Genomic DNA, 25,129 nt, shown 5'->3' with positions numbered 1-25,129 from the left:
GACAACCGCTGAATAAGAATCAAGTACCACAGGGTGACCATAAAACAGCAACACATGAAGCCCGCGCTTAGAACTTCAGACACATTGTGCACTGGATTAGAAAGATGGCGGCCGTGCAAGCGAGCAAAAAGGTTGTTGTGTTTGGTGGCACGGGAAAGACAGGGCTACACGTGGTACAACAGGCGCTTGATAGAGGTCACCATGTGACTGTCATCGCTAGAAGTCCAGAGAAAATGACGATCAAGTAAGCTAATGTAAATGTGGATGGCGAAAATGTTTGTTGCGTAACTAAAAATACTTATTTCTTGTTTGTAGGAAGGTAGAACTTTGATCGATGAGTAGAGTAGACCTGGATCTCGAAAACTAATATAGACGCTTTCATGTTTTTTTTCTTTATGCGCAGTTATAAATAATTTATTGTACCAACTCTGTACTTTTATGGCCAAAACAACCCCCCTCCCCTCCAACATTCCCCTTCTACCTAGTACTTTTGATATACTTAAGTAATTGCTTTTGATTTTTTTTATTTACTAGCTACAATCTACAAAAAGCTGATAATTGATCTAAACATTTTTATTTCTCCTTCTGAAGTACAAAATTAACACTTTACTGAAACTAATAACAACTGAAAAGCACTAGGTCTTCAATATAAGAAATTGGAACCCCCATCTCCATGGTTCCAGGTAAGAGTGGGAATTAGAGTTTGACCCTGTACAAAGCTCAGAAAAGCCCCCACCTCTTTGGGACAAAACTGCAGTCAAATGACCCTACCCCTCAGGATGCAAACTATTGGCAACTACCTGAAATTTACATGCCTTAAAATGGTATTTAGTTATCATTCTTAATCGTTTTTGCACATTTTGCCATGCAACTTGCCACATGCTGGTATATGGATTTTCTTGCTACAGAAGAGAAAAAGTCTCAAACAAGAAACTGACATGACCTTTGCAAAGTACATTTTGTAATGCTTTTCACTTGTATTTAAACCTCCAGGGTGGTGAGAAGTCTTAGAGTAAAAAACTGTCAATTCCCCCACCCCCTTCGAGACAGATTCTTGTTCAAAAGTGCTCTAAAACCCCACGTTAACCCCACACTTCCCCAGTACCATGGGGGTGGGGGTTTCAAATGACTACTGCATAAATTATTGTTATTTACTATTTTATTTTTTACCTAAGTGGAAGCCTACCTCCTCTAGAAGCCTCTTTGTTATCAGGAACACAGTTTTCATAGACCTGACAGAACTCCATAATCTTTCTGTAAGCTTCTACCTCTGTTATAAGGACATCTCATTATAAAAAACAGTCTTCACAGACCTGATAAAATTTTTTTTTTCAAGTTTATACCTGCCTAATAAGGGCACCTCAATGAAAAGGAAATATTAAAAGGTCATCTGAACAGAATCATTATTATTAGGATTCCACAGTACCAATTCTTCTCTCTGACTCATGTTTTTTTTTATCTGTCTAGGAATGACAACCTGGTTGTTGTAAAAGGAGATATATTTGATATTGAGAGCTTCTCTCCTTCATTTGAAGGAAAAGATGCAATCCTATCCACTTTTGGAACAGCTTTTCACAGCATCTTCAACCCAACAACGGAGTACTCTGAGTCAATGAAGGGCATACTACAGACTATGAAAAAGTATATAAATTATCCTGGTTTATCAGGCACATAGCCTGTGGGGTTTAAAGGATGAGGGGGTTTGGATGTAAGTAACTGTCAGCTGGGTGGGGAGCACATAGGATAAATAATGGGCTGTTAAATGGGCAAGCTAAGCTCTATTCAAAATCTGGCATCGAAATTTTTTTCATGACTGTTATCCAGCTCTCTGCTAATAGAAAAAAATGATTTCATGTTTTTTTTTTTTTTTTTAGGGTGTTGAGGTGTAATTTTTGGAGGCTGCAGAATAATTTTAGATACAAATCTTACAGGAAAGTCATATATTAAAAATTAAGGCAGAAGTGAATTAAAATGTATTATGCCATTTATTTGGGGGAGACTCCCTTTCTACCTTTTAAGGAAGGGGTTTATTTGGGGGAGGTATGTACTTATATGAGAAAAAAGTTTTTTTTAGCAATTCTATTACATTAGATAATAGGTATATGTTATATTACCTATCACTTATTTTTTATTTCACTGTGTAGGCATGGTGTTAATCGTCTGATTGTTGAAACATCATGGGGTACTGAGGCCACTCCTGGGGGGCCGTTCTCTCTAGAGTGGATAATTAAGCCACTTCTTCTAAATGGGATGCTTAAAGACATGGGTGTCATGGAGCACATGATTGAGAAGGAAGAAGGCATCAACTACACCATAGTGCGGCCTGCAGGACTGACTAATGGTGGGTTGAATTTTGTTTCACTTACTGCAAAACACACTCAATAATCCAGGGAATATGCAGATGCACTATATTATGGATAACACAAAATTTGGAAACTTGCACCGAAAACGTGAGTTGACAAATCAATTATTCACCACTCTCTTTACAACACTGTTTTTTTACCTGTGCAGAAAAAGTTTTATACTGTACCAACCGACTGAGGCTCAGAGATGAGCAATTTTACAGGTGACTTATGATTTGTGACAGTTTGGCAGTATTCTGATTTTAATTGCAAAATCGAGCTTGGGGGTGGGAGGAGCTTTCCCTTTTAAAGCGGAACCTCGTGTTTAAAAATTCTTTTGGTGCAGTCAGTGATACGCTAGGAGAAAAAGTTTATGTTTCCTCTTTTTGCAGATCCTCCAAATGGAAAATACAAAATTGAAGAAGGTGTCTACTGCAACAAAACTGGCACCACCCACCGCATTCCACGTGCAGATGTAGCGGCTTGCATGCTTAATTGCCTAGATACAGACCAGTATGATAAGAAAGGCATTGCCATAGCGACCCTTATTGAGCCCTCATAAAAAAAAACATGAATCATTACTCCAATACTAGTTTTATCATAGTGATAATAATTGCCATTCTGCATATAGGCAAGCCATCTGTTGATATCTTTCATGAACTTTGTCCATGGCTATTATTGAATTTCGTTTACTCCTAATCAAAGCATTCTATTTGATCAAAACAGTCCTAGCTACAGTACCTTACTTGACAACAGCAAAATCTTCAAAACTTGGATATTGTGCTTAACAAAAAAAAATTTATATAAAAAATTTACATACCTGTAGAATTTACAGTAACTCATTATGGAACATTCAATCGGAAGAAAGGAAGCTGTATGCAGTTCCTGTGTAGCTATTTCAAGAAAAACTTCTAATAGAATCAAAAATCCCAAACTGTCGCGATCTCGTACCAGAACAATGAATACAATACACCAAAAACTGGAAATCAGGGCCCCTGAAGAAGTCTTATTAAAGACGAAAATTTGGCAGAGTCGATTTCCAGTTTTTGGTGTATTGTAAGATAAACTTCTACATACGGTTAGTGTTATAATTTAAAATTGTAGGGTTTGTAAAGCTGCTTGGGATCACAGATGAAGGATTTAAAAATTACAAAATTAACAAATCAATCAAATTAATTTTTCGGATAGTTATTCTTATAATCATTTTATATTCTTGTAATTTGACTCGGAAGGAAATAAATGAGAACAATACTTGACGTGGTAATTTATTTAATAATTTTAGCCTCAACAGTATCCATAGCAACAAATTCACAAGACAAAATACATAGAAGGTCTGAATGCATGGCAAGGGTTGAAAATTGTGAACTACTATTGTTAATAAAACAATTTCCAGAGGCTTGTTTGCTCATGCATTTCAGTGTTTTGTTCAGGTTAGTAACAAGATAGGGGATTAGAGATCAGCTTTATTGTGTTGGCATTCACAATGCTTGCAGTGAGGTAGTCTCAAAACAAGATAGTGAGTAACCACATATTTAATCATTTTTGGTACGAAAAACGATTGATGTTTTTTTTCTTATATATTTTTCCTAGAAAATATAATCTAGTGTTATTTGAGGAGGGAAATTAACATATGCATTCTGGTCCAATGGGAATGCTGTGGTGAGCCTCGAGCTAACCTATGACGTCATATTCAGTTTGTGTTATATGTAAATTTTGTGTTATATGGTCGCCGAGCGAAGAACAGTGTTGCTGAATGCTCGCGCATATTATCATATAGATGAAAGTAATGTCTTACAATCTAAGAGATCCTGATGGCGAAGTACATACGAATCCGAGTGCTAACGGAAAAGCAGCGATAGAGATGACACAAGTAAACCCTATCCATGTCGACCAGCCGCCAATTCTGCCGAAACTACCTGAACTACCGATTCCCGTTGTATCAGAAACACCCGAATACAGTAATATCACCTTCCATCAGGTAGGTTGTTGTTATTCTCTAGCAGAAACCGTTTTCTATCGAGACTCCTATTTCTGTGTAAAATCCTGTGTTTTACGTTGTAACAGAGAGCATCACGACATAGAACCCATTCAAGTGTAAAGCGAAAGCCATTAAAGTGGCAAACATGCGAATGGATTATTCTAGTAGATTGATTCTATTATATACCTTATTGGCAATAGAACCATATAAACTGGCAATAATATTTAAATTTAAAATTATCTTTAGTAAGCCTGCTGTTCCTAAGATTTTCGGACCATTTTGCAAATATAAACGAATGATCTTAATTTTCGTTAGTGCCCTGTTTATTTGTGATTGTTGTGGTTATTGTTTCTATGTTGAAAAATAAAGATTGGAAATGGAAATAACATCTCGCTCTGAATTTTTGTCATACAGTGCTATTTTCCTCAATTGTTACTTATTGCTTCTGAATTTTTTTTCGTTATCCCAATGTGTTAATTAGTAGTTTATCTTATGGTGCATTTTATGTGCATGGGATAGCGTCATAATAAAGTCCAAACTTGCATAAACTAAGAATTTATAGAGCCTACTTGAAATAACAATAATATTCAAGTTTTGGTTAAACATTTATTGTCATCATGTGTCGATAGCATCGCGTTATTTCTATTTATTTTCTATCTATTTTAAATGAAAAGTGCTTTAGTCAATGAACCATGACTTAGTAAAGTGTTTTATAATAAGTCATCTGTTACGACATGGGTTTTGTAAAAATGTTCTCAATCCTTTATAAAACAGCAAGAAATAAGCTGTAAAATTCACGACAAAAAGGTTATCTATCATTCCATATTTTACAATAAAATTCCCTTTATATACACATGACATACATCCTTATTTTTCACATTCTTAAACAATTAAAGATTGTATTCTGCCGTCTAGATCTTTTAACTGGATGTATAATGGTATACTGTCTTTATAAAAACTTGACTTTTTTCGGAATTCAACCCTAAAACCTGTTTTTGTTGTATTTGTTGCCGTTGTTATTCTTATTGAAAGGAATATTTGAAAGTTATTCTGGGCCTCTTGAAATTGTTTGCTATTAACTTTATTTTTACACCTGTTTTAAATAAGGTTGCCCCGGGGGCGTTCTTTCCATGTTGAATTGATAGGGATGCTTATCGATTTTTTAGGGGTCAAAATTGGGCCTCCGGTATTTTTTAGGGGTATCCGAGAAAAAAAAATAGGCTTTTCTGTTTAAAATTGTTTGTTTAATGCTTCTGGTGTATTTTTTAGGGTAACAATTTTTGTGTGCATGTATTTTAGGGGTATTTTTCGAATTTCCCGACGAGCATACCTATCACTTTTACCTTGAAGAGCCCCCCCCCCCTTCCCCCCTCTTCCCGGAAGGTTGCACTGGAGAATCTATGTTGTGTGCTTCTCTCAGACCTGTGTAGTCCCCTACGTTTCAAGCATTAGCCCTTCGTCGGAGCATTTTTAGAGACGTTCATCCTACTTGTGTTATTCCTTAGGCTGCGAGAGATGGAAGAGCCGAGCTTATCGAACAGCGCTTAAACAAGCTTGCTCGTCACCACAGTAGAAAGCAGCTTCTGTTGAACCGTCTCGATGACGATAAAACGTCACCCCTGCATTATGCCGTCAGATATGGACATCTGAAGGTCGTCAAGATATTGGTGGAGAACGGGGCAGGCAAGTGATAAACATATTCGCAAAACATTCCAAGGAAACCAAGAAGGACCTGCTAGGGAAGAAAAAACTAGTAATTATGTTACGCAACATCAGCTGCATTTTTTTGCGGCGGTTTTAGCACACACGAGCTCAACGTTTAAATAGCATGGGAATTCGAGGCGATTTCAATGCGACATGAAAATTTATCCAGGCCAATCGAGAATGCTTCAATTGTGCAAATCGCTGCTACTTTATACAAGTCTTATTAGAATACTAAAATAATAATTTGGATAACGAACACCGCTCTTTTCAACTCATGACCAAAAGACAAAAGAAATAGTAGTTACGAACTACTTTACAAAACCCCCAACTTGGTATGCTACTATGACTATTTTTACTGGCCAAAAATCTTGGCTGTTTTTGCCTGCAATGCTAGCGCGGGGATTAAAATATCCACAGATATAGATATTCTGGAGAAGGAAAGCAACCGTCTACACGGGCAATTTTTATGTGACATGAGAAACGTGCTCGTGTAGACGGGGGAAAATGACAAGTTTTTTTTTTTTTGTGATTGCCTAGTGCATAAAGTTGATCGTGTAGATGCTCAAAACGTTTTCCCGATGAAAGTAGTTGGTAGGCCCCCTTTTCTTATGCTTGTGGACTATTAAAAACGCTGCTATTGCTGCCACAGTCTGTCTCTTTGTCAGAGGCACCATATTGTCATGACAAACTTTGTTATATTTTTATATCACCGCTGTTTAAAGGCATTACCGCATCACCACACGGAAAATTTGTAAAATAAAAGTTTCTCGTGTAGACAGCACGTCTACACGAACGACTAGAAGTGTCAATTTAAACTTGTCGCCCCGCCCCCGTCCATCCTTTTAAATCTTACTGCACTTCATTTATCCACAGATATAAATATTCCTGGGGAAGATGGGGCCACGCCCTTGCACTTTGCCGCACGCTTTGGGGTCTCTTCGAAGCTCCGTCGAGGCATGAGCCGTGAAGTAATGTCCAGTGACATTAACGTTGCTGAAGTCATCCAGGTAATTTATAATACTCTGCACGTATCACAGAATTCTCCTCGCTTCGTCCCTTGTTCGCCCAAGGCGTGTACCCAGGATTGGTTGAGGGGGAGGGGGGGTACGCAGTCACAGATATTATATTGAAAAAGCATAGTATTTGAAGAAAACATTTTTGGCCACCAAGGGGGGAGCGAGCACTCTGCACCCCCCCCCCCCCCCCCCCCCTCTGTGTATGCGCCTACACATTATCAAACTAAATAACACAAGAAAAAGAGCTCCTTTTGTTTCAGGACCAGATATAACCCTCATAGCCTCTCTCTCAGCCTTAACCAATCAGTTGACTTGACAAAGCTCTTTCTATTATCAGAATATGCTGCTGTGTAACTTAAAGAATGTCGATCACCAACTCTTTTGCTGTTGATCATTGTGAAAAAAGGGTTTATTCGCAAGGAAACTTCAAAATAATAAGCTATGAATGAAGTCTGATATGTTTTTAACAATATTCAATTAAAAATATATTGGTTACTTGCTTGAATTAGCCGCTGGAAATGGATGCTTTGTGTGACTCGGCATTGAGCGGGAGCATAAAATGGCGGGGTGATTCGCCTTCCATAAGATAACGTGTTATAATCTCCTTCGTCCCCAGAACGCTCTGTTGAAGGCCGCGGGTAGCGATGAAGCCCTAGACATCCCAGAGCCTACAGTGGAAGAGTCACAAAATGCGGCTATCATCCAGTACTTGCTGAGTAAAGATGCGAATGTTAATGTTCAGGATACCTATGGACTTACTCCCCTCCACTACGCGGCTAACAAGTGTAACCTGAACTCCACTGTCGAACTTCTCAAGTGCCTTGCAGTCAAAGTCGACGTAAGCAACAGAGCATTATTCTTAGCAAGGGAGGGGAGGGAGACGTCCGCCGCAACGACAGCTATTTTGCGTCAAGTACTATGCTGCGACAGGCCGTCACATGAAACTTTTCACCTTTCAGTCCTCAGTTCCAAATTGTCTCTTTATAAAATAATTGCGACTTTAGAAAAACAAATTGGGGAGGGGGTTTCAAACGTAAGAAAACGCGCAGCAGACATATGTTTTTGCGAGACAAGTTACAAGAGATAAAACTTGTAACTTAAAGGAAATCTGCTAGCTCAAAGCATATAGAGCCTCATTCCAACATCTTGAACATCAAATACGTTAGTGGCATTTTTTTGGGGCGCAACATGAGATACGCTCTTTTCTTTTAGAAGATCGTTTTTATAAGAGCAGCTAGCCTGAGATTTCGACAAATTTAAGGTACATGCTCAAAACATGCCGAGGCTCAGATAGCAGCAAATCTTGTTTTATAAGTGTGATGTGTTTTAAAATGCAAAAATGCGAAATGTTAAAACACATTCAGTCTGTGCTGTACTAAAAATCCACATCTTGACCGTTTTGTATTTGCAGGAGCGAGACACGAGCGGCGGCACAGCTCTGCACTCCGCATGTACCGAAGGCGCTACCGAAGTCGCGCATGCGCTTATCAAGGCCGGCGCTGACATCCAAGCAAAAGACTACGAGTACATGACTCCCTTTCACTTCGCTTGCATGGAAGGCCACCTGGAGACCGCGTCGCTCTTGCTTGAGGTTAGCCTGGGCCGGGAAATGCAAAGGTCCATACGAATAGCGCCAACACCAGGGTTTAAAAACGAGAGGAGGTCCAGAATAGTAATTAACTGACCACGGATCAATCAAATTCAAACCGGCATCCTTAGCTCTGTTAAAAGGTCACTGGATCTATCTAGAAACGTTTTCTATCCAAACTAACGACAAAGGGGTCTCATTAGGTCACATGAGCAGGACCCTAGGACACTTCTCCTTGTTGTTGAAATGTTTATATTTTCGCCAAAAATATATATATAGGAAATATGTGTCGCAACCCGCAGTGCTTCTTGGGTATCAAACAAATGATAAAGATAAGCATTAATAAAAACAAAACAGGTTTAAAAAGCTTGGCATTATTGTTTATGTACCTCTAAACGTTCACACAGTGTTCAGAAACCAGGATACAACCATTTATACGTTACCCATGAACCACTGCGGGTTACGATAAATAGGCCATTCCAGCAATAAGTCTGCGCGCGCATAACCATAAAAACCAACCAGAATGCAGCGCGCACTTTTTTAAGCTTACATCAAACGAAGCGCGCGCTGAATGCCGGTAGTTGAGGTAAGTTCCCATGGTGAGTGCGCGCGAATGCTTATGGCTGGAATGGCCTATTAATTTGCGGGGTATATAAAGGCAAAACAGATTTAAATTGTTCCAATAAGAGCTATGTCCTCATGGTAAAAGACTGTGTTGCGGTCCCATTAATGTTTTTTTTTTTCAGGCTGCTGAGAAGATTGGCGGTGAGGGTGAAGTTGGGTTAATGTTATCCAACAGAAACAGAGAGAAAGAAGCCGCGCTCCACTGCGCTATTGACGGGGGTCACAAACGAGCTGTCAAATTGTGCATAGACAAGGGCGCAGATGTGATGGCGGCCAGGAGTAACAATACTCAGGTATGCCACAGCGACCCAGGTGTGGGGCAACCTTAAGTTCTAGATCTAAGCGGGCTTTATCAAGAGTGAAACATCATCCGCATAAAAAAGTTATATGTATATATGGAAGGCATTTACTGTTTATCATTATCCCTTGAAACACCCTTAATAAGTAACTGCAACTTCATCCCTCGAAGCAGCCTTTTATAAGCTCTAGATATGGGGGGGGGATTGACCTTGTAACCGAAACCCCCTTGCCAAGAACATCCCCTCACAGAGCTTTACAAAGTTAGGATACGCGGGGGTACATTTGTTTGTAGTGGCAGCACATATTATCGTCATTCTCTGGAACAAACTGAGCAATTTCAGCATTGGAAAGGCTGAACATTAATACCGCACCCTACCCCAGCTGATCTCCTCACCTACCCCGTACAATGGCGGCTCCAGCCTTTAGCTCACTTAGCTCATAGGCGGTTTGATCTTAGCAATAAAATGCAGGCCAATTAGAGTGGTTTGGGTGCATGCATACTCATAAGGAAATACTGTTTTATTTTATACCCTCCCAGGAACTCCTACTCTCTCATTTCCTGAGCACCAATTGGAGACATAAGGGATGGCATTTTTCGCAAATTTTTCGACATTTCTTTGGCAGCCCAAGACGGGGCCGTCTAAAAACTCCCCTACATCCGCTACTGCTGTATACAATCGTGACTTTGTTTGTTTGTTTTTGTTTCGTTTCGTTTTGTTTTGTTTTGTTTTGTTTTGTTTTGTTTTGTTTTGTTTTGTTTTGTTTCGTTTCGTTTCGTTTTGTTTTGTTTTGTTTTGTACCTGTCGAACTACTGTAGATTACGCCTGAACAAATCATACATGATCAATTTCTTGATAACCTTGTTTTTTTACCTCCGCAATCATTTAATTCATTTATCTTCATGGCAGCCGTTGCATCTAGCAGCTGTAAGTGGTAATGTCGAGATCGGGAAGATGCTGGTTGAGAAAGGCGCGAATATCGAGGGGCGTGAAGCAAACCAGGAGACTCCACTCCACCGCGCAGCATGTTTCAACAGGATCAAGTTCGTGGAGTACTTGCTGGACATGTGAGTTACTCTCATTTTCAGGTATTCGCAAGAGAAAGGGGGGACTGCCTTATGGTCGACTTGTGGGTGGGTAAAGGTGTAGAATCTCTCATCTGTACTATTTTGTTTGGTTTCAAAATATTTTCGCTACAGATTTATTAGCGCGTTGTTGCGGAAGTCGCTAAAGTTTTTTCACTTCAAACTTTGACCAATGATTATTCATAAACGAGCCTGTATCACGTCAAAACAAGACACAGTCTGTTAGTTTATTAGGTGACGAAGGATATAAAGGGAGGCTACGCTTTTTGGGTGTGGCAAATTAATTCTCATGTTTATTGGTTTTAAACATTTTATGACAAATGAAAGATTACTTTTCTATAAACGTTTATCAAAACGGTGGTGTATTGGAAGCCATTTCTATGTTACTTACGGTGATGTGCAGTTGGCATCGTTTTGTAGTTGTTAAGTTATCACCCATCATGTTTGCAACCAAGAACCACCCCAATCCCCAACCCCCACCCCCTTTTGAGAAATCTTCCGAGAAGCTTGGAAATCGTAAGGAAATATTAGATTGCGACACGCTACCGTGTCCACTAATACAAAATAAGAAGGTCAGCCCGTCAGAATCTGAGAATCACAGTTCTGATTGCCTTGAACTTTGAAACTGGCCACAACCTCATACCCCTCCCCTTGTTTTCACGTAGCGGAGCCAACATAGAGTGCAAAGACAAGGATAACTTCACGCCCCTGTTGTCAGCAAGTAGTTCAGGCCACACCGCTAGTATCCAGCTCCTGATGGACCGAGGAGCCAACTTGAGAGCTAAGGACACACACGACCGCACAGCCATCTACATGGCCGCGGAGGAGAACTGCGTAGAGGCACTTAAGGTATCACAACATGATAGTAACCATAGCAACCATTCACGACCACACAAGTATATCTAAGCATAGTTAGTACAGGGAGTCTCCCTCTTCTTACAATGATAAATTTAACTACAGTGATGTGTTACATAAAAAACACGATGAACCACTAAAACTAAAAGGACTGTAAAACCTGCCTCAAATATAAATTCCTGCCCGTTAATGTTATTTGACTGGTTTTATTGTTCTGTTTCTTGGTAACAGGAGTTACTCAAACACCCGTTCGCTAAAGCGTTGGTCAACGAGGGCGATCTGTATGAGGACACGCCCCTGCACATAGCGGCTATGAAGGGATACCTGGGAGTTACGGAGGTTTGTACTACTCATTCGCAACGGATACATTAGACAGATACAACAGACGGATGCACCAGACGGACACTACAGACGGATGCACCAGACGGACACAATAGACGGAGACTACAGACGGACACGACAGACGGATGCACCAGTCGGACACAATAGACGGATGCATCAGACGGACACTACAGACGGATGCATCAGACGGATGCACCAGACGGACACTACAGACGGATGCACCAGACGGACACAATAGACGGATGCATCAGATGGACACTACAGACGGAGACTACAGACGGATGCACCAGTCGGACACAACAGACGGACACAACAGACGGATACACCAGACGGATGCACCAGTCGGACACGACAGACGGATGCACCAGACGGACACAACAGACGGATGCACCAGACGGACACAATAGACGGATGCACCAGACGGACACGATAGACGGATGCACCAGTCGGACACGATAGACGGATGCACCAGATGGACACAACAGACGGATGCACCAGACGGACACTACAGACGGATGCACCAGACGGACACGATAGACGGATGCACCAGACGGACACTACAGACGGATGCACCAGACGGACACGACAGACGGATGCACCAGACGGACACGATAGACGGATGCACCACATGGACACAACAGACGGATGCACCAGACGGACACGATAGACGGATGCACCAGTCGGACACGATAGACGGATGCACCAGTCGGACACGATAGACGGATGCACCAGACGGACACAACAGACGGATGCACCAGACGGACACAACAGACGGACACAACAGACGGATGCACCAGACGGACACAACAGACGGACACAACAGACGGATGCACCAGGCGGACACAATAGACGGATACTAAAGACGGATGCACTCGTCTGATACACCAGACCTATACACTAAACGGATATTCTAGACGGATATACTATACGGATTCCATAGACGAATAGAATCAAAAAGCCCAAACTGTCGTGATCTCGTACCAAAACAATGAATACAATACACCAAAAACTGGAATTCGACTCTGCCAAATTCTCGTCTTTTATAAGACTTCTTCAGGGCAAACTGCCCTGAAGAAGTCTTTGGTCTAAAAGACCAAAATTTGGCAGAGTCGAATTCCAGTTTCTGGTGTATTGATTCCATAGACGGATACACTAGATGGTTAATCAAAATAGATATTTGATATCGATACACTTAACAGATATTCTAGACGGATGCTTTAGCCTTATTCACTAGATGAATACCCTTAGACAGATACACCAGACGGATACGGCAGACGAATACAATAGACGGCGAACATGCATAGGGTTCTTTTTGCTTTTCTCGCAATTCACATCAATTTCGGACGACATTTATAAATGAAAGGGAAGAGAGAAAAGGCTCTCCCATCCACCTTACGGATCATACGCAGCCATTAATGATGAGTTACCAAATTTATCACCAGAACTTTAGCCAGATGTACGCGGAGAAAAGGCTCTCCCATCCACCTTAAGGATCATACGCAGCCATAAATGACGAGTTACCAAATTTATCACCAGAACTTTAGCCAGATGTACGCGGAGAAAAGGCTCTCCCATCCACCTTAAGGATCATACGCAGCCATTAATGACGAGTTACCAAATTTATCACCAGAACTTTAGCCAGATGTACGCGGAGAAAAGGCTCTCCCATCCACCTTAAGGATCATACGCAGCCATTAATGACGAGTTACCAAATTTATCACCAGAACTTTAGCCAGATGTACGCGGAGAAAAGGCTCTCCCATCCACCTTAAGGATCATACGCAGCCATTAATGACGAGTTACCAAATTTATCACCAGAACTTTAGCCAGATGTACGCGATGATCAATGCAGTGAAGAATGCTGTTCTTCTCGGATACCAAATGGAGACCTTTAAAAAGTTAGAATAAATAAACGTAAAAGCGATGATCACTTCTATCATAGAATTAGAAGTACATAAATATCACTACTATCTACCATTAAAATGATTAAGACCAGTTTACATCAAACCACTCATTTCTAAACGTCTATTGTTCGTCTCCTTTCCAGATACTGCTTGATCATGGTGCACGTATTGACGCGCGCAACGACGAGGATTACACCCCACTTCATCTGGCGGCAAAATATGGACGGGCAAGGTAACACTCGGCGACCATACGGAGGCATCTCACTTAACCTCCTTCCATCTGCTGTAGCCTCCAACTTCCTTGTGTGTATAGCTTCTTGCATCTAGCTCTCAAAGATAGAGAGTTAATGGCTGCCATTTCGTCCAGTTTCTATGGCAAAGTTATGACTACTTAGTCTTGTTTAGTGTGGGCGATTGTATGTTGGATATTTTGAAATACGCACGTGTGTATTGGCATATAGGAAGCTACGCCCCTGAAAATACTACCTTACCCATTATGAGTATAGTTCCTTGCAACTAGCCCCAATTATGGAGAGTCAAATACTACCTTACCCCTTTGCGCAATAAGCCCCCAAAATTGAAGATTTAAGTTAGTACCATACCCTTTTACGTACATGTGCATGCGAGTAAAAGTATTACCCCGCACTGTCACGCACATGCGGTCGGCTATTCTCATTTTAAGCGCTCTCCTTTCTGTTAAGACCCTAGACCTGATAGCATGTTTATTTCAGAACTGCGGAAGCATTGTTGCGGCGGGATTCTGATATTGTTAATGACGAGGACGAATCTTCCAATACTCCTCTCCACCTCGCGGCCATAGAGGGTAACGTAAAATGCGTAAAGACCCTCCTCAACCACGGGGCTGCTGTGGACGCTAGGTATGGATATGAGGGGGGAGGGGACGGGGGCCATAGAGGGTAACGTGAAATGCGTAAAAACCCTCCTAAACCACGGGGCTGCTGTGGACACTAGGTACGGATACGAGGGGGGACGGGGCAATTTAAGAAAGTGGGACGAGGTGACAAGGGATACGGGGGGGTAATGAGGGTAGCGGGGGGGACGGGGGTAATGAGGGTGGCGGTGAGGGTGGGTACCCTTCAAGGCCATGAAGGGTAACGTGCATAGTGTATAGTGTATTCTAAGGCTTGTCTTATCCCCACAAGGAATGCAAACTTATGGACACCTTTGGACTGCGCCGCGGCCTATGGATGGGTCAAATGCGCAAGCGCTCTACTAGACTTCGACTCACCAGTCGATCCGACCGATAGGACCCGGGTACGAGTCACGTGACCTAGTAGACTTTCAGGGCTCTTTTCTTTTAGGGCTATTTATATGTATATTACTACTAAATTTTACAACTTTTGTAGTCACCTAATAGGACCTTATTTCGAGCTGTGTAAACTTTTCGAGCTTTAAGTCTTTAGTCCCGGTGAAATTTCAGACTGGAACGTCTCGTATGTCTGGTTACTTTTCAAGCGGATAGAAATTTACCCCCAAAAATATCCAATTTTTATTGATTAAGCCAATAAATTATTACTCCCTTACCAAACACTGGCACAACAGACGTTTGTGTTAATTCTTTTTATTCGAGAGTAATTTCATGGCGTAGCTGGAATAAATACTTGAGTTTTCATGGCCGGACTTTTATATTTCATGCCTTCTTGTGACATTCAGAGGACAGATGTCCCGCAAACCCCTTATTCTTTAGTTTCGAGCCTGAACATGATTGGCGCCATTAATCACTCGCTCTGATTGTCGCGCTCTTTGTCGTCAATAGACTACTCCTCTGCATTTGGCGTCACGCTCTGGTCACGTGGACATGGTCGAGTTGCTGCTGAATAGAAATGCAAACATCATTTTGACGGACCACACTGGGCGGAACTGCCTGGATATGGCTATTGACGACGGGAGGAAGTAAGTACTGCCTGGATATGGCTATTGACGACGGGAGGAAGTAAGTACTTCCTGGACATGGCTATTGACGACGGGAGGAAGTAAGTACTGCCTGGATATGGCTATTGACGACGGGAGGAATTAAGTACTGCCTGGACATGGCTATTGACGACGGGAGGGAGTAAGTACTGCCTGGATATGGCTATTGACGACGGGAGGAAGTAAGTATTGCCTGGATATGGCTATTGACGACGGGACGAAGTAAGTATTGCCTGGATATGGCTATTGACGACGGGAGGAATTAAGTACTGCCTGGATATGGCCACCATCATCACCGTCATCATATTTCTACTGTTTCCATTATCACTCTTTCAACATTATTTACAGATGTCGGCAACATCGTCAACAATCACCTGATGCTAAACTCTCATCCCAAATTGATCTTTCTTAAAGGGATGTTGCCATGGCAATAATTAACAGCCCCAACTGGGAGGATGTGTTGAAGAACAAAACTCTAGAGCAAGGGACTGTCACCACCCCCATGAGGAAACTTATTGACAAGCTGCCAGGTACGCCTAGTTTTTTTGCCTTTGGAGGGTGGGTATAGGCTCTCCATCACCCCGTCACCACCCCCATGAGGAAACTTATTGACAAGCTGCCAGGTACGCCTAGTTTTTTTGCCTTTGGGGGGTGGGTATAGGCTCTTCATCACCCCGTCACGACCCCCCATGAGAAGACTTATTGACAAACTGCCAGGTACGCCTAGTTTTTTTGCCTTAGGGGGGTGGGTATAGGCTCTTCATCACCCCGTCACGACCCCCCATGAGAAGACTTATTGACAAACTGCCAGGTACGCCTAGTTTTTTTGCCTTAGGGGGGTGGGTATAGGCTCTTCATCACCCCGTCACGACCTCCCATGAGAAGACTTATTGACAATCTGGCCGGTCCGCCTAGTGTTTCTCCCTGGTTAGAGCCTGGGTACAGGCTCTTCTCTATTAAGAGCTATTTTAAAAGTGTGTCAGCCGCCATTATGTCACCGTAGCAAAATAACAAGTTTGAAAAAGCATCCATTTCAATAAGCTGATTTGGGGTGGCTGAGGGGCATAGACACCAAACGCGTAGATAGCTTTCCTATGTATTTCCGTTTATGGAATGGATACTGGGTGTGTAGATATTTACGTTTATGAATATCCCCCATACAGATACACACACCCATCAAATATCACGACAACACCTTTCTTCTGGTTAGTGTCTTTTAACTGTCTCTCCTTTGCTTTCTCCCCCAGACGTAGCAGAAGCTGTGCTCAACAAATGCGTGACGGATAACGGCCTACCTCTCTATCACCCCGAGTACAAGATCGATATGAACTATGAGTACCTTGAGGATCTTTACGCTGATTGGATGGATTTGAATTCCTCCAGTATGAAAGGCTCTGAAACTGGTAGCGTGTCTAGCTTCAACATCGACCGGAAGTCCGAGTACGGCTACCAGATGATCGACGAGCAAAACTTTGAACAAGTGCAGAAGCAGCTTGAATGGAAATCGAGGCATCCACTGATGATAATGGTAAGAACACAATGTCAAGTTCGAAGTGTCGGGTACCAAACCAGTGCTTCCAAGCACAAGATTTGGATTATGACAAAGGTTATTCAATCTTGTATGTATAAATCAGGTGCGTACACAGGGGGGTGCGCAGGGTGCGCGCATTCCACCTCCCCCCCCTTGGCGGCCAAAAAGTGGGTCATTTCTTTTGAGGAATATTCAAATACTATGCTTTTCCCATATACCTATGACTGCACAACCCCCCCCCCCCCCCCCCCCCCTCGGCCAATCCTGTGAACGTGCCTGTAGGTTTTGACACAGTTAATAAACTCATACATTAAAAATAGTTATCTTCATCATGTTTTCGTGTCGTTGCGTGACTATCTGCGTCGTTTTATTGACTATCTGTTCCGTTTTGTCGGGTGACTATTTGCTTCGTGTACGTGACTTTAAGCCATTGTTGTTGTGTGACTTTAGGCTCTTTTGCTGTGTGACTATATGCCTTGCGTTGTATCCTTGTGCGTCAGTTAGTTGTGTGACTATCTGCGTTGGGTAGATCTGCGTCAGTTAGTTGTGTGACTATCTGCGTTGGGTAGTTGTGTGACTATCTAAGCCTACAACATGTGTGACCTGACTATCTGCATCGTGTGTTTCAGGTAAAACGCAAGCGGGAGAAGCTTCTAAGTCACCCCATAGTTACGTCTCTTCTCCAGCACAAGTGGCGGACGTACGGGCGTTATGTTTACTACCTTAAGCTTTTTATCTACTGCGTCTTCCTCGTATTCTTAACCGGGTACTCAGTCTACGACGCTCAGGCCAAAACCTCTGTCAACATGACCACATGTGATTATCCCGCCTCCTATAGCACCGGCACGCCGTATGACCTTTGGGTGCGACTAGGATCAATCATCATCCTTATACTGGCTTGTTGGCATATACTCATGGAGGTACCGTAAACATTTTTATGATGTCCGGCATTAGTTGAATCCCGCGCACTAATTCGCTTCAGGGTGCGGCTAGGATTAATTATTATTATCATACTCATGGAGATGTCATAAACGTATATCAAACCGATGACCGGTGTTTTATAAATTTATGTTTAATAAATAATTTCATAAATATTTTTTGCGAATAGTATAATTGATTTAGGTTTCATTGAGCTCTAAAAAGAGAATAATCAGTACTATTAACCCCTGCCAGTGTTCAGTTTCTTGCTTATTGTATTTTAAAACAATATTTTATGTCTGTGCATTTGTTGACGATCTGTTCGCAGTTAGCTTATGTCAAACGGTCTTCACACCTGATTGCTATACTGTACATATATTATCCTGTAGGTTTTAATGATCAGCTCCAGGATTACGTCTCTATATCGTCTCTTTATTGTTGCTCTTGCAGTTGTTCCAGATGGTATATCAGCGTTCGTCGTACATCGACTGGGAAAACCTCTTGGAATGGATCGTGTACACGACCGCCATCGCCTTCGTCGCGCCAGAATTCCAAGGTGTAAAAGAATACGGATTCAGCAAGTAAGAAGCAATACCCTACCATGCCTTTCTTGAAGTTTAGGATCAGGGGCGTGGCTTGGGGGTGGCCTAGGGGGCCGGGGCCCTGGGCCAGTAAAGCTATCACGTCTTAGTCGTTACGTCCTTTAGAAATCACTCTGCACCCCCCCCCCCCCCTTCCTTTCCCCCAAGGAACAATTCCTGGCTATGCCCCTGAGAGTTAAATTCAAGCTGTCAATAAAATGGAATATTTAGTACCAATATATAGTGCAAATTAACATCGCGAGACATGATAAAATGCGCTACTGGCGTGCGTGCTTGGCTTTTAGTCGTCAGTGTGTAGATACGGACTACTCCACGTGGTTTACAATTATGAGTGTGGGTTAGTGTGTGTCCTATCTACATCTGTAGGGTGTGGCCAGGTGTATTGGAAGGGGAACATCTATCTTAAAGATCCTTGCCTCGTGTAGGTGTCGTGAGTGGTTCAGTACAGCTGGGGCTATCTTCATCTGTGGGGTGTGTCCAGGTGTAGTGGAAGGGGTACATATGTCTAACAGATCTTTGCCTCGTGTAGATGTAGGGTGTGGCCAGGGAGAGGTGTGGGGAGGGGTACCTGTGTCTAAGAGATCCTTGTCTTGTGTAGGTGTCGGGAGTGGTTCAGTACAGTCGGCGCCATCTCCATCTGGTCGGCGTGGATGTCGCTCGTGCTGTTTATCAGGAAGTTCCCGCTTTTCGGCATCTATGTCGTCATGTTCACGGATATTCTCAATACCTTCCTCATGTTTTCCACGATCTTCTTGCTGTTTATCATCGCCTTCGCGCTCGCGTTCTTCACTTTATTCTCGGCTAAGGTGAGGCATCAGAGGTAGAGGTGGCAATGTTCAGGACCGTACCCAGGATTTTTTTTGGGGGGGGGGTGCGAATTCCGAAAAAGTGAACCTTATTTTTCCGGGGGGGGGGATTTCTCTGATAAAAATCTGAACACCCCCCCCAAAAAAAAAAATTAATAAAAAAAGGATTTTTTTATGCCTTTGCAGTATTATCACGGGATGTTTATTTCGGATTTAGCTATATACCAGACTGATCTAGCTTATGCTTTATAGTTTTGTCTACAAATAGCACGTTTCTTGAGAACCGAAAGTGGGCCTTCGGCCGTTGTGGGGAGGGGAGGGGGTGGGTTCTCATTCCCTGCACCCCCTGGGTACGGGCCTGAGAATGGACTCACAACTAGACTTTTACGATCTTCTACTGCTGCTCTTGTATGCACATGAAGTCAAGTCGTGCTATTTATTACAAATATATAATTTCAAATAAAAAGGCAATACGTTTTATGTATGTCTTCTCCAAGATTTAAGATATAGGGTGTACACGTTTTGCAAGTATGGGTATATGGCAAAAACATCGATAATTGTGTAGAGGATGATGATAAGAGTATGGGATCATTTAAGTCTGGGCTTTGCCAGCTTGCTTCTCTGCCGACGATGATGGTATCCGGTATTGAAATTTGAGATAAAGTGTTTAAGTAAAACAAAAGCAAGATTCGTAGCTCGCAGGAGCACTACCGGTACTTTTTATGGCCTTTGAGATGCTCTTGACAGAGAATCGGAAAATCAGGGAGTGTAGAAAAATAGGTAATAAAAGTCATGGAGAATTGTAAGAAAATAGTAGATAGCGGAAATGGTTATCATAATGAGGCGAGGGTGGTGGTAATGGTTATGATGGATATGATAATGATTATGATGAATATGATAATGAGGGTGGTGGTAATGGTTATGATGAATATGATAATGAGGGTGGCGGGTAATGATGATGATGATAATGAGCGTGGTGGTAATGGTTATGATGAATGTGATAATGAGGGTGGCGGGTAATGGTAATAGTGATGATGATAATGAGGATGGCGGTGATGGTAATATTGATGATGATAATGAGGATGGCGGTAATGGTAATGATGAATATGATAATGAGGGTGGCGGGTAATGGTAATGATGATAATTAGGGCGGCGGTAATGGTTATGATGATAATGAATATGATAATGAGGGTGGTGGTAATGGTTTTGATGATAATGAATATGATAATGAGGGTGGTGGTAATGGTTATGATGAATATAATAATGAGGGTGGTGAAAATGGCTGTGATGATGATGAATATGATAATGAGGGTGGTCAAAATGGCTGTAATGATGAGTAATATGATTATGAGGGTTTGAAATGGTAATGATGATGAATATGATAATGAGGGTGGTGGTAGTGGTTGTGATAATGATGACGATGATGGTAGTGGTAATGGTTCTAATGATTATTATAATGATCATGGTGGTAATGATGATAATGATAGTGGTGGTGGTGATGATGTTGATGGTAATGATGTCTTCTTCCGTCTCTTTACAGCCCCAGTTCACCACAGTAGGCCGTTCCTTAATGAAGACGGGTGTGATGATGATTGGCGAGTTCGAGTTCGACTCTATTTTTGAGAATGAGCCTGCGATCGCATGGGTCCTGTTTGTCATCTTCTTGGTCGTCATGACACTCATCCTGATGAACTTATTGGTAAGATCACAGTGTTTTGTACGACAACCTTTACATGAAAAAGGAGCACTTCAGTGAGTAAAAGTACGCTCCCCCTCCCTTCATTTGTTAGCGAAGGGTCGTAAAATGCTATCCTTTTTTTCCATATGCCTTTGACTGCGCATTCCACACCCCCTCCCCCCCCCCCCTCAATAAACCCTGGATTCGCACCTTAGTACGGCGTAGAGTTTACATGAAAAACGAGCACATTAAAAGTAAGTGAGAGTACAAAGTACGTTCCCCCCTTCCCTTTCATTTGTCATTGGAGGGTAGTAAAATACTATTATTTTCCATATGATACCTATGATTGCGAGTACAGCCCATACCCCCCCCACCCCTCACGAAACGCCATACAATGGGTCATTTCTTATTTAGGGACAGTGACATACCATCCCTTTTCGGTGTAACGCCTGCGCACCCCCCCTCCCCCCGCTCTCTTTTTCATACAATGCCTTCGACTGCGTATACAGACGCCCCTACCCTCCCCTCCCCTCCCCCTCAGCATATCCTGGAGTTTGCGCTTGTTCCTTCCATTGTTGACCATGGCTGTTTATAGATCGGTTTGGCCGTCGACGACATTAAAGGCGTACAGGAGCAGGCGGTACTTAAGAGACAAGCGATGCTGGTAAATACAGTGAGATCATGTGTGTACATAGGGGGTGATTTCTTATTACAGAAATCCTTTTTCCATATGATACCTATGACTGCGCACCCACCCCCACCCCCTCGGTATAGCCTTTTTACGAGTCTGGAGATAGTAATGCAAATTGATTCAAAGTAATTTGGGAAACAATCAGTACTATAGTGTACTATATCTGAAGGACGGACCTGCTGGTATGAGTCTTGCGCTGAATAGGTCAGTGGATTTCCAAATGCTTGACAAGAAAAGTCGCATTCGCGCCATCACTTTCGGAATAAAACCTATATTGCAAATAATAAATAAAAATGCCTACAAAAGTAAACGAACCGATAATTCCGGGGAAACGGTCATTCAAGCGTGAAATGCGTTCCGACTTCTCTCTATTTCTTCTACCCCTTCCCCCCCGCCCTCCCAGTCTGTTCCGTGCCAAAACGTTTGTTAATTGAACTTGATTAGTGTGACATGTTTTATGTCGTACCTTAATGAATTTTAATACGTTGCGTTACCCTGGTGTGACATGTTTTCTCTCATACCTTAATGGATTATAATACGTTGCTTTACCCTAGCGTGTCACGTTTTGTCTCATAATACGTTGCGTTAGCCTAGCGTGACATGTTTCTTACATACCTTAATGGATTAATACCTTGCGTTACCCTTTCATGCTATGTTTTTTTGTCATTCAATTGATCTCGATATTGACAAGTCGATATATTACAGGTGGACTTGGCTCTGGACGTGGAGAAAGCCATGCCGAGGCGCATTCGTAAGAATTTCGCGGTGACCCCAAGGGAATCCTTCCTTCCAAACAGCAGTCGCGGGTTCTTCTGGTTTCTTCACTCGCACTTGATAAATCCACAAGAGATGCGAGAAGCTCTTGACATAGGAAAGGTAGGCTAAGGGAGGTGATGGATGGGAGGGAGCTGGCTATGGTGTAACTTAACGTCTATTCGCCAAAGTCAAAGTAAATAGCAAAATAAAAGTTTTTGGGACAGCTAGAAACTTACATTGAAACGATTCTGTCTCGCTGATGACTGGCACGAACTTTGATGCAAATGATTTCTTTTAAAAAAATGAGTTTCTTGAGGGCATGGTTAACATGTACTCACTGCCCTTAGTTTAGGAAGAGGATACTGTTCATTATCACAAGATAGCAGAGCGCGCGTTCTTGTGTAGTTTTAATATAAATATACACTAACCTACTAACTTAAGAGAGCATAAATAAGAAAGGGAAACTCGAAGTTCTGGTGCACATTATATCAATCCCCATCTTTCTTTTGTATCATTGTCATCATATTGCAGCAGTCGCTGTTGTCATCATCATCATATTGCAGCAGTCGCTGTTGTCATCATCATCATATTGCAGCAGTCACTATTGTCATCATCATCATATTGCAGCAGTCACTATTGTCATTATCATCATATTACAGCAGTCACAATTGGCATCATCATCATAACATTGTAGCAGTCACTATTGTCATAGTCATCATCATATTGCACCAGTCACTATTGTCACCATCATATTGCAGCAGTCACTATTGTAATTATCATCATATTACAGCAGTCACAATTGGCATCATCATCATATTGCAGCAGTCACTATTGGCATCATCATCATAACATTGTAGCAGTTACTATTGTCATCATCATCATCATCATCATCATCATCATCATATTGCAGCAGTCACTATTGTCATCATCATATTGCAGCAGTCACTATTGTCATCATCATATTGCAGCAGTCACTATTGTAATTATCATCATATTACAGCATTCACAATTGGCATCATCATCATAACATTGTAGCAGTCACTATTGTCATCATATTGCAGCAGTCACTATTGTCATCATTATCATATTGCAGCAGTCACTATTGTCATCATATTGCAGCAGTCACTATTGTCATTATCATTATCCTCGTATTGAAGAATTCCCTTTCACGACCACCACCATCACCTGACAGAGCATGGCTTTCTTTCCGCAGAGTCCCATGCAGGTACTTGAGGGACAGAATGAAGATCTTGTCAAGAAGATGTCAGACATGCGCACTCGTGTGCGGGAACTCCAGGAGCAACAGGAAAACATGCAAAACATCCTCAGAGCTGTCGCAAAGAAACTGGATGTAGAAATAAACTACGATGTAGTCGAGGAGGATTAAGAGATGATATGCTTACATTCAAAACATCCTCAGAGCTGTAGCAAGAATAAAACGACAAAATGTCATACACACTATGGTGTGGATAAGAATGATTGGGGAGACGGCCAGGCATTGCTTGATATTCCATTATTATACAAATCAATAACAATAGATCAATCAAGGATTGGCTGAGGCGGGTGCACAGTTAAGTATCATATCAAAACAGAATAGCATTTGAATATTCCTTACTAAGAAATTACCCACTTTTTGGTTGCCAGGGGGGGTGCATGACCCCCCTGCACACCTCCCTGTGTAAGCTTCTCGTCTATTGTACCAAAAGATTTGATAGGTTTGTACTGGAAAATTTCTGAATGATTTATATCCATAATAACACTCATCTGGATGTATGTAGCTATTATGGTAAGACAACAAGAAATTTATCACATCACGATTTTCACATGCATTAGAAGTCATAATCCGGTTAACAAAATCCTGTAATTTTTATAAAAGTTTTTAAAAAAGGCCCTGAAACTTGGAAGTTAGTCCTGTCATTGCAAATTCGTTACATACGAGAAACGATAAATATGTTCTATGTATAAAACCTCAAACAATTCAATTTGTAAAAAAGAGCATGCATTACATCGGTCATTTGTAGATGACCAGAATTTGTACCATACTTGTATTTTTTATAGATTTTGTCACAGAAACATATGTTTCTCTGAATTTTATGGTATTTATAAAGATACCCATGCATGATGTGCATGTAATAAAATGAAATGTCCCTAGTATATAGGTAGGCTAGAGTGCCAGTAGACATGTAGGTAGACCTTTCACTTTAAAACAAATTTTTGAGCATTCACAAATTCTACCTGCTTTATACAGTTTTATATGTACTAGATAAGGTCTTTGTAATATTTGCCTTTCTCTTAATTTCCCATACGCCTGCATAGTCATGCCAAAAGTAATAGGTACGATTGTACCCTTTGGATTATTTAGCCCTTTGATTTTGCCAGACCATGTATTCAAATATGTGGGAATAATAATGAAAATCGGTTGCAATATACAATGTCGTTAATGCAATAAATTGAAAGATCTTCATTAAATATGCTTGT

General features: G+C 41.7%; 2 protein-coding genes across 3 annotated transcripts; both read left to right on the top strand.

The window, feature by feature from the left end:
* Window positions 1-48: 48 nt before the first annotated feature.
* Window positions 49-3,593, top strand: LOC5503663 (flavin reductase (NADPH)). Of its 2 annotated transcripts, XM_048721969.1 has the most exons (5): window positions 49-244; window positions 1,468-1,641; window positions 1,875-1,931; window positions 2,145-2,341; window positions 2,735-3,593. In XM_048721969.1, the coding sequence occupies exons 1-5, from the start codon at window positions 105-107 to the stop codon at window positions 2,902-2,904; spliced, it is 738 nt and encodes a 245-aa protein (XP_048577926.1). In that variant the 5' UTR covers window positions 49-104; the 3' UTR covers window positions 2,905-3,593. The 2 variants fall into 2 exon arrangements, with proteins under 2 accessions (XP_048577926.1, XP_001624673.1); XM_001624623.3 differs by lacking the exon at window positions 1,875-1,931 and having other exon boundaries at window positions 53-244.
* Window positions 3,594-4,043: 450 nt separating this feature from the next.
* Window positions 4,044-25,120, top strand: LOC116611549 (transient receptor potential cation channel subfamily A member 1 homolog). Its single transcript, XM_048721707.1, has 22 exons — window positions 4,044-4,320; window positions 5,826-6,003; window positions 6,898-7,031; window positions 7,657-7,878; window positions 8,452-8,631; window positions 9,375-9,545; window positions 10,461-10,618; window positions 11,302-11,485; window positions 11,723-11,830; window positions 13,881-13,969; window positions 14,469-14,615; window positions 14,901-15,012; window positions 15,515-15,651; window positions 16,084-16,199; window positions 16,917-17,197; window positions 17,830-18,120; window positions 18,569-18,699; window positions 19,319-19,526; window positions 21,067-21,225; window positions 21,800-21,868; window positions 22,601-22,771; window positions 23,865-25,120. Exons 1-22 carry the CDS (start codon window positions 4,120-4,122, stop codon window positions 24,036-24,038), a joined length of 3,621 nt encoding a protein of 1,206 aa, XP_048577664.1. The 5' UTR covers window positions 4,044-4,119; the 3' UTR covers window positions 24,039-25,120.
* The last annotated feature ends 9 nt before the right edge of the window (window positions 25,121-25,129 follow it).

Source organism: Nematostella vectensis, chromosome 14 (assembly GCF_932526225.1).
Source record: "Nematostella vectensis chromosome 14, jaNemVect1.1, whole genome shotgun sequence".
In the NCBI taxonomy this organism is placed as follows: domain Eukaryota; kingdom Metazoa; phylum Cnidaria; class Anthozoa; order Actiniaria; family Edwardsiidae; genus Nematostella; species Nematostella vectensis.
This window is presented reverse-complemented; position numbering and strand designations above follow the sequence as displayed.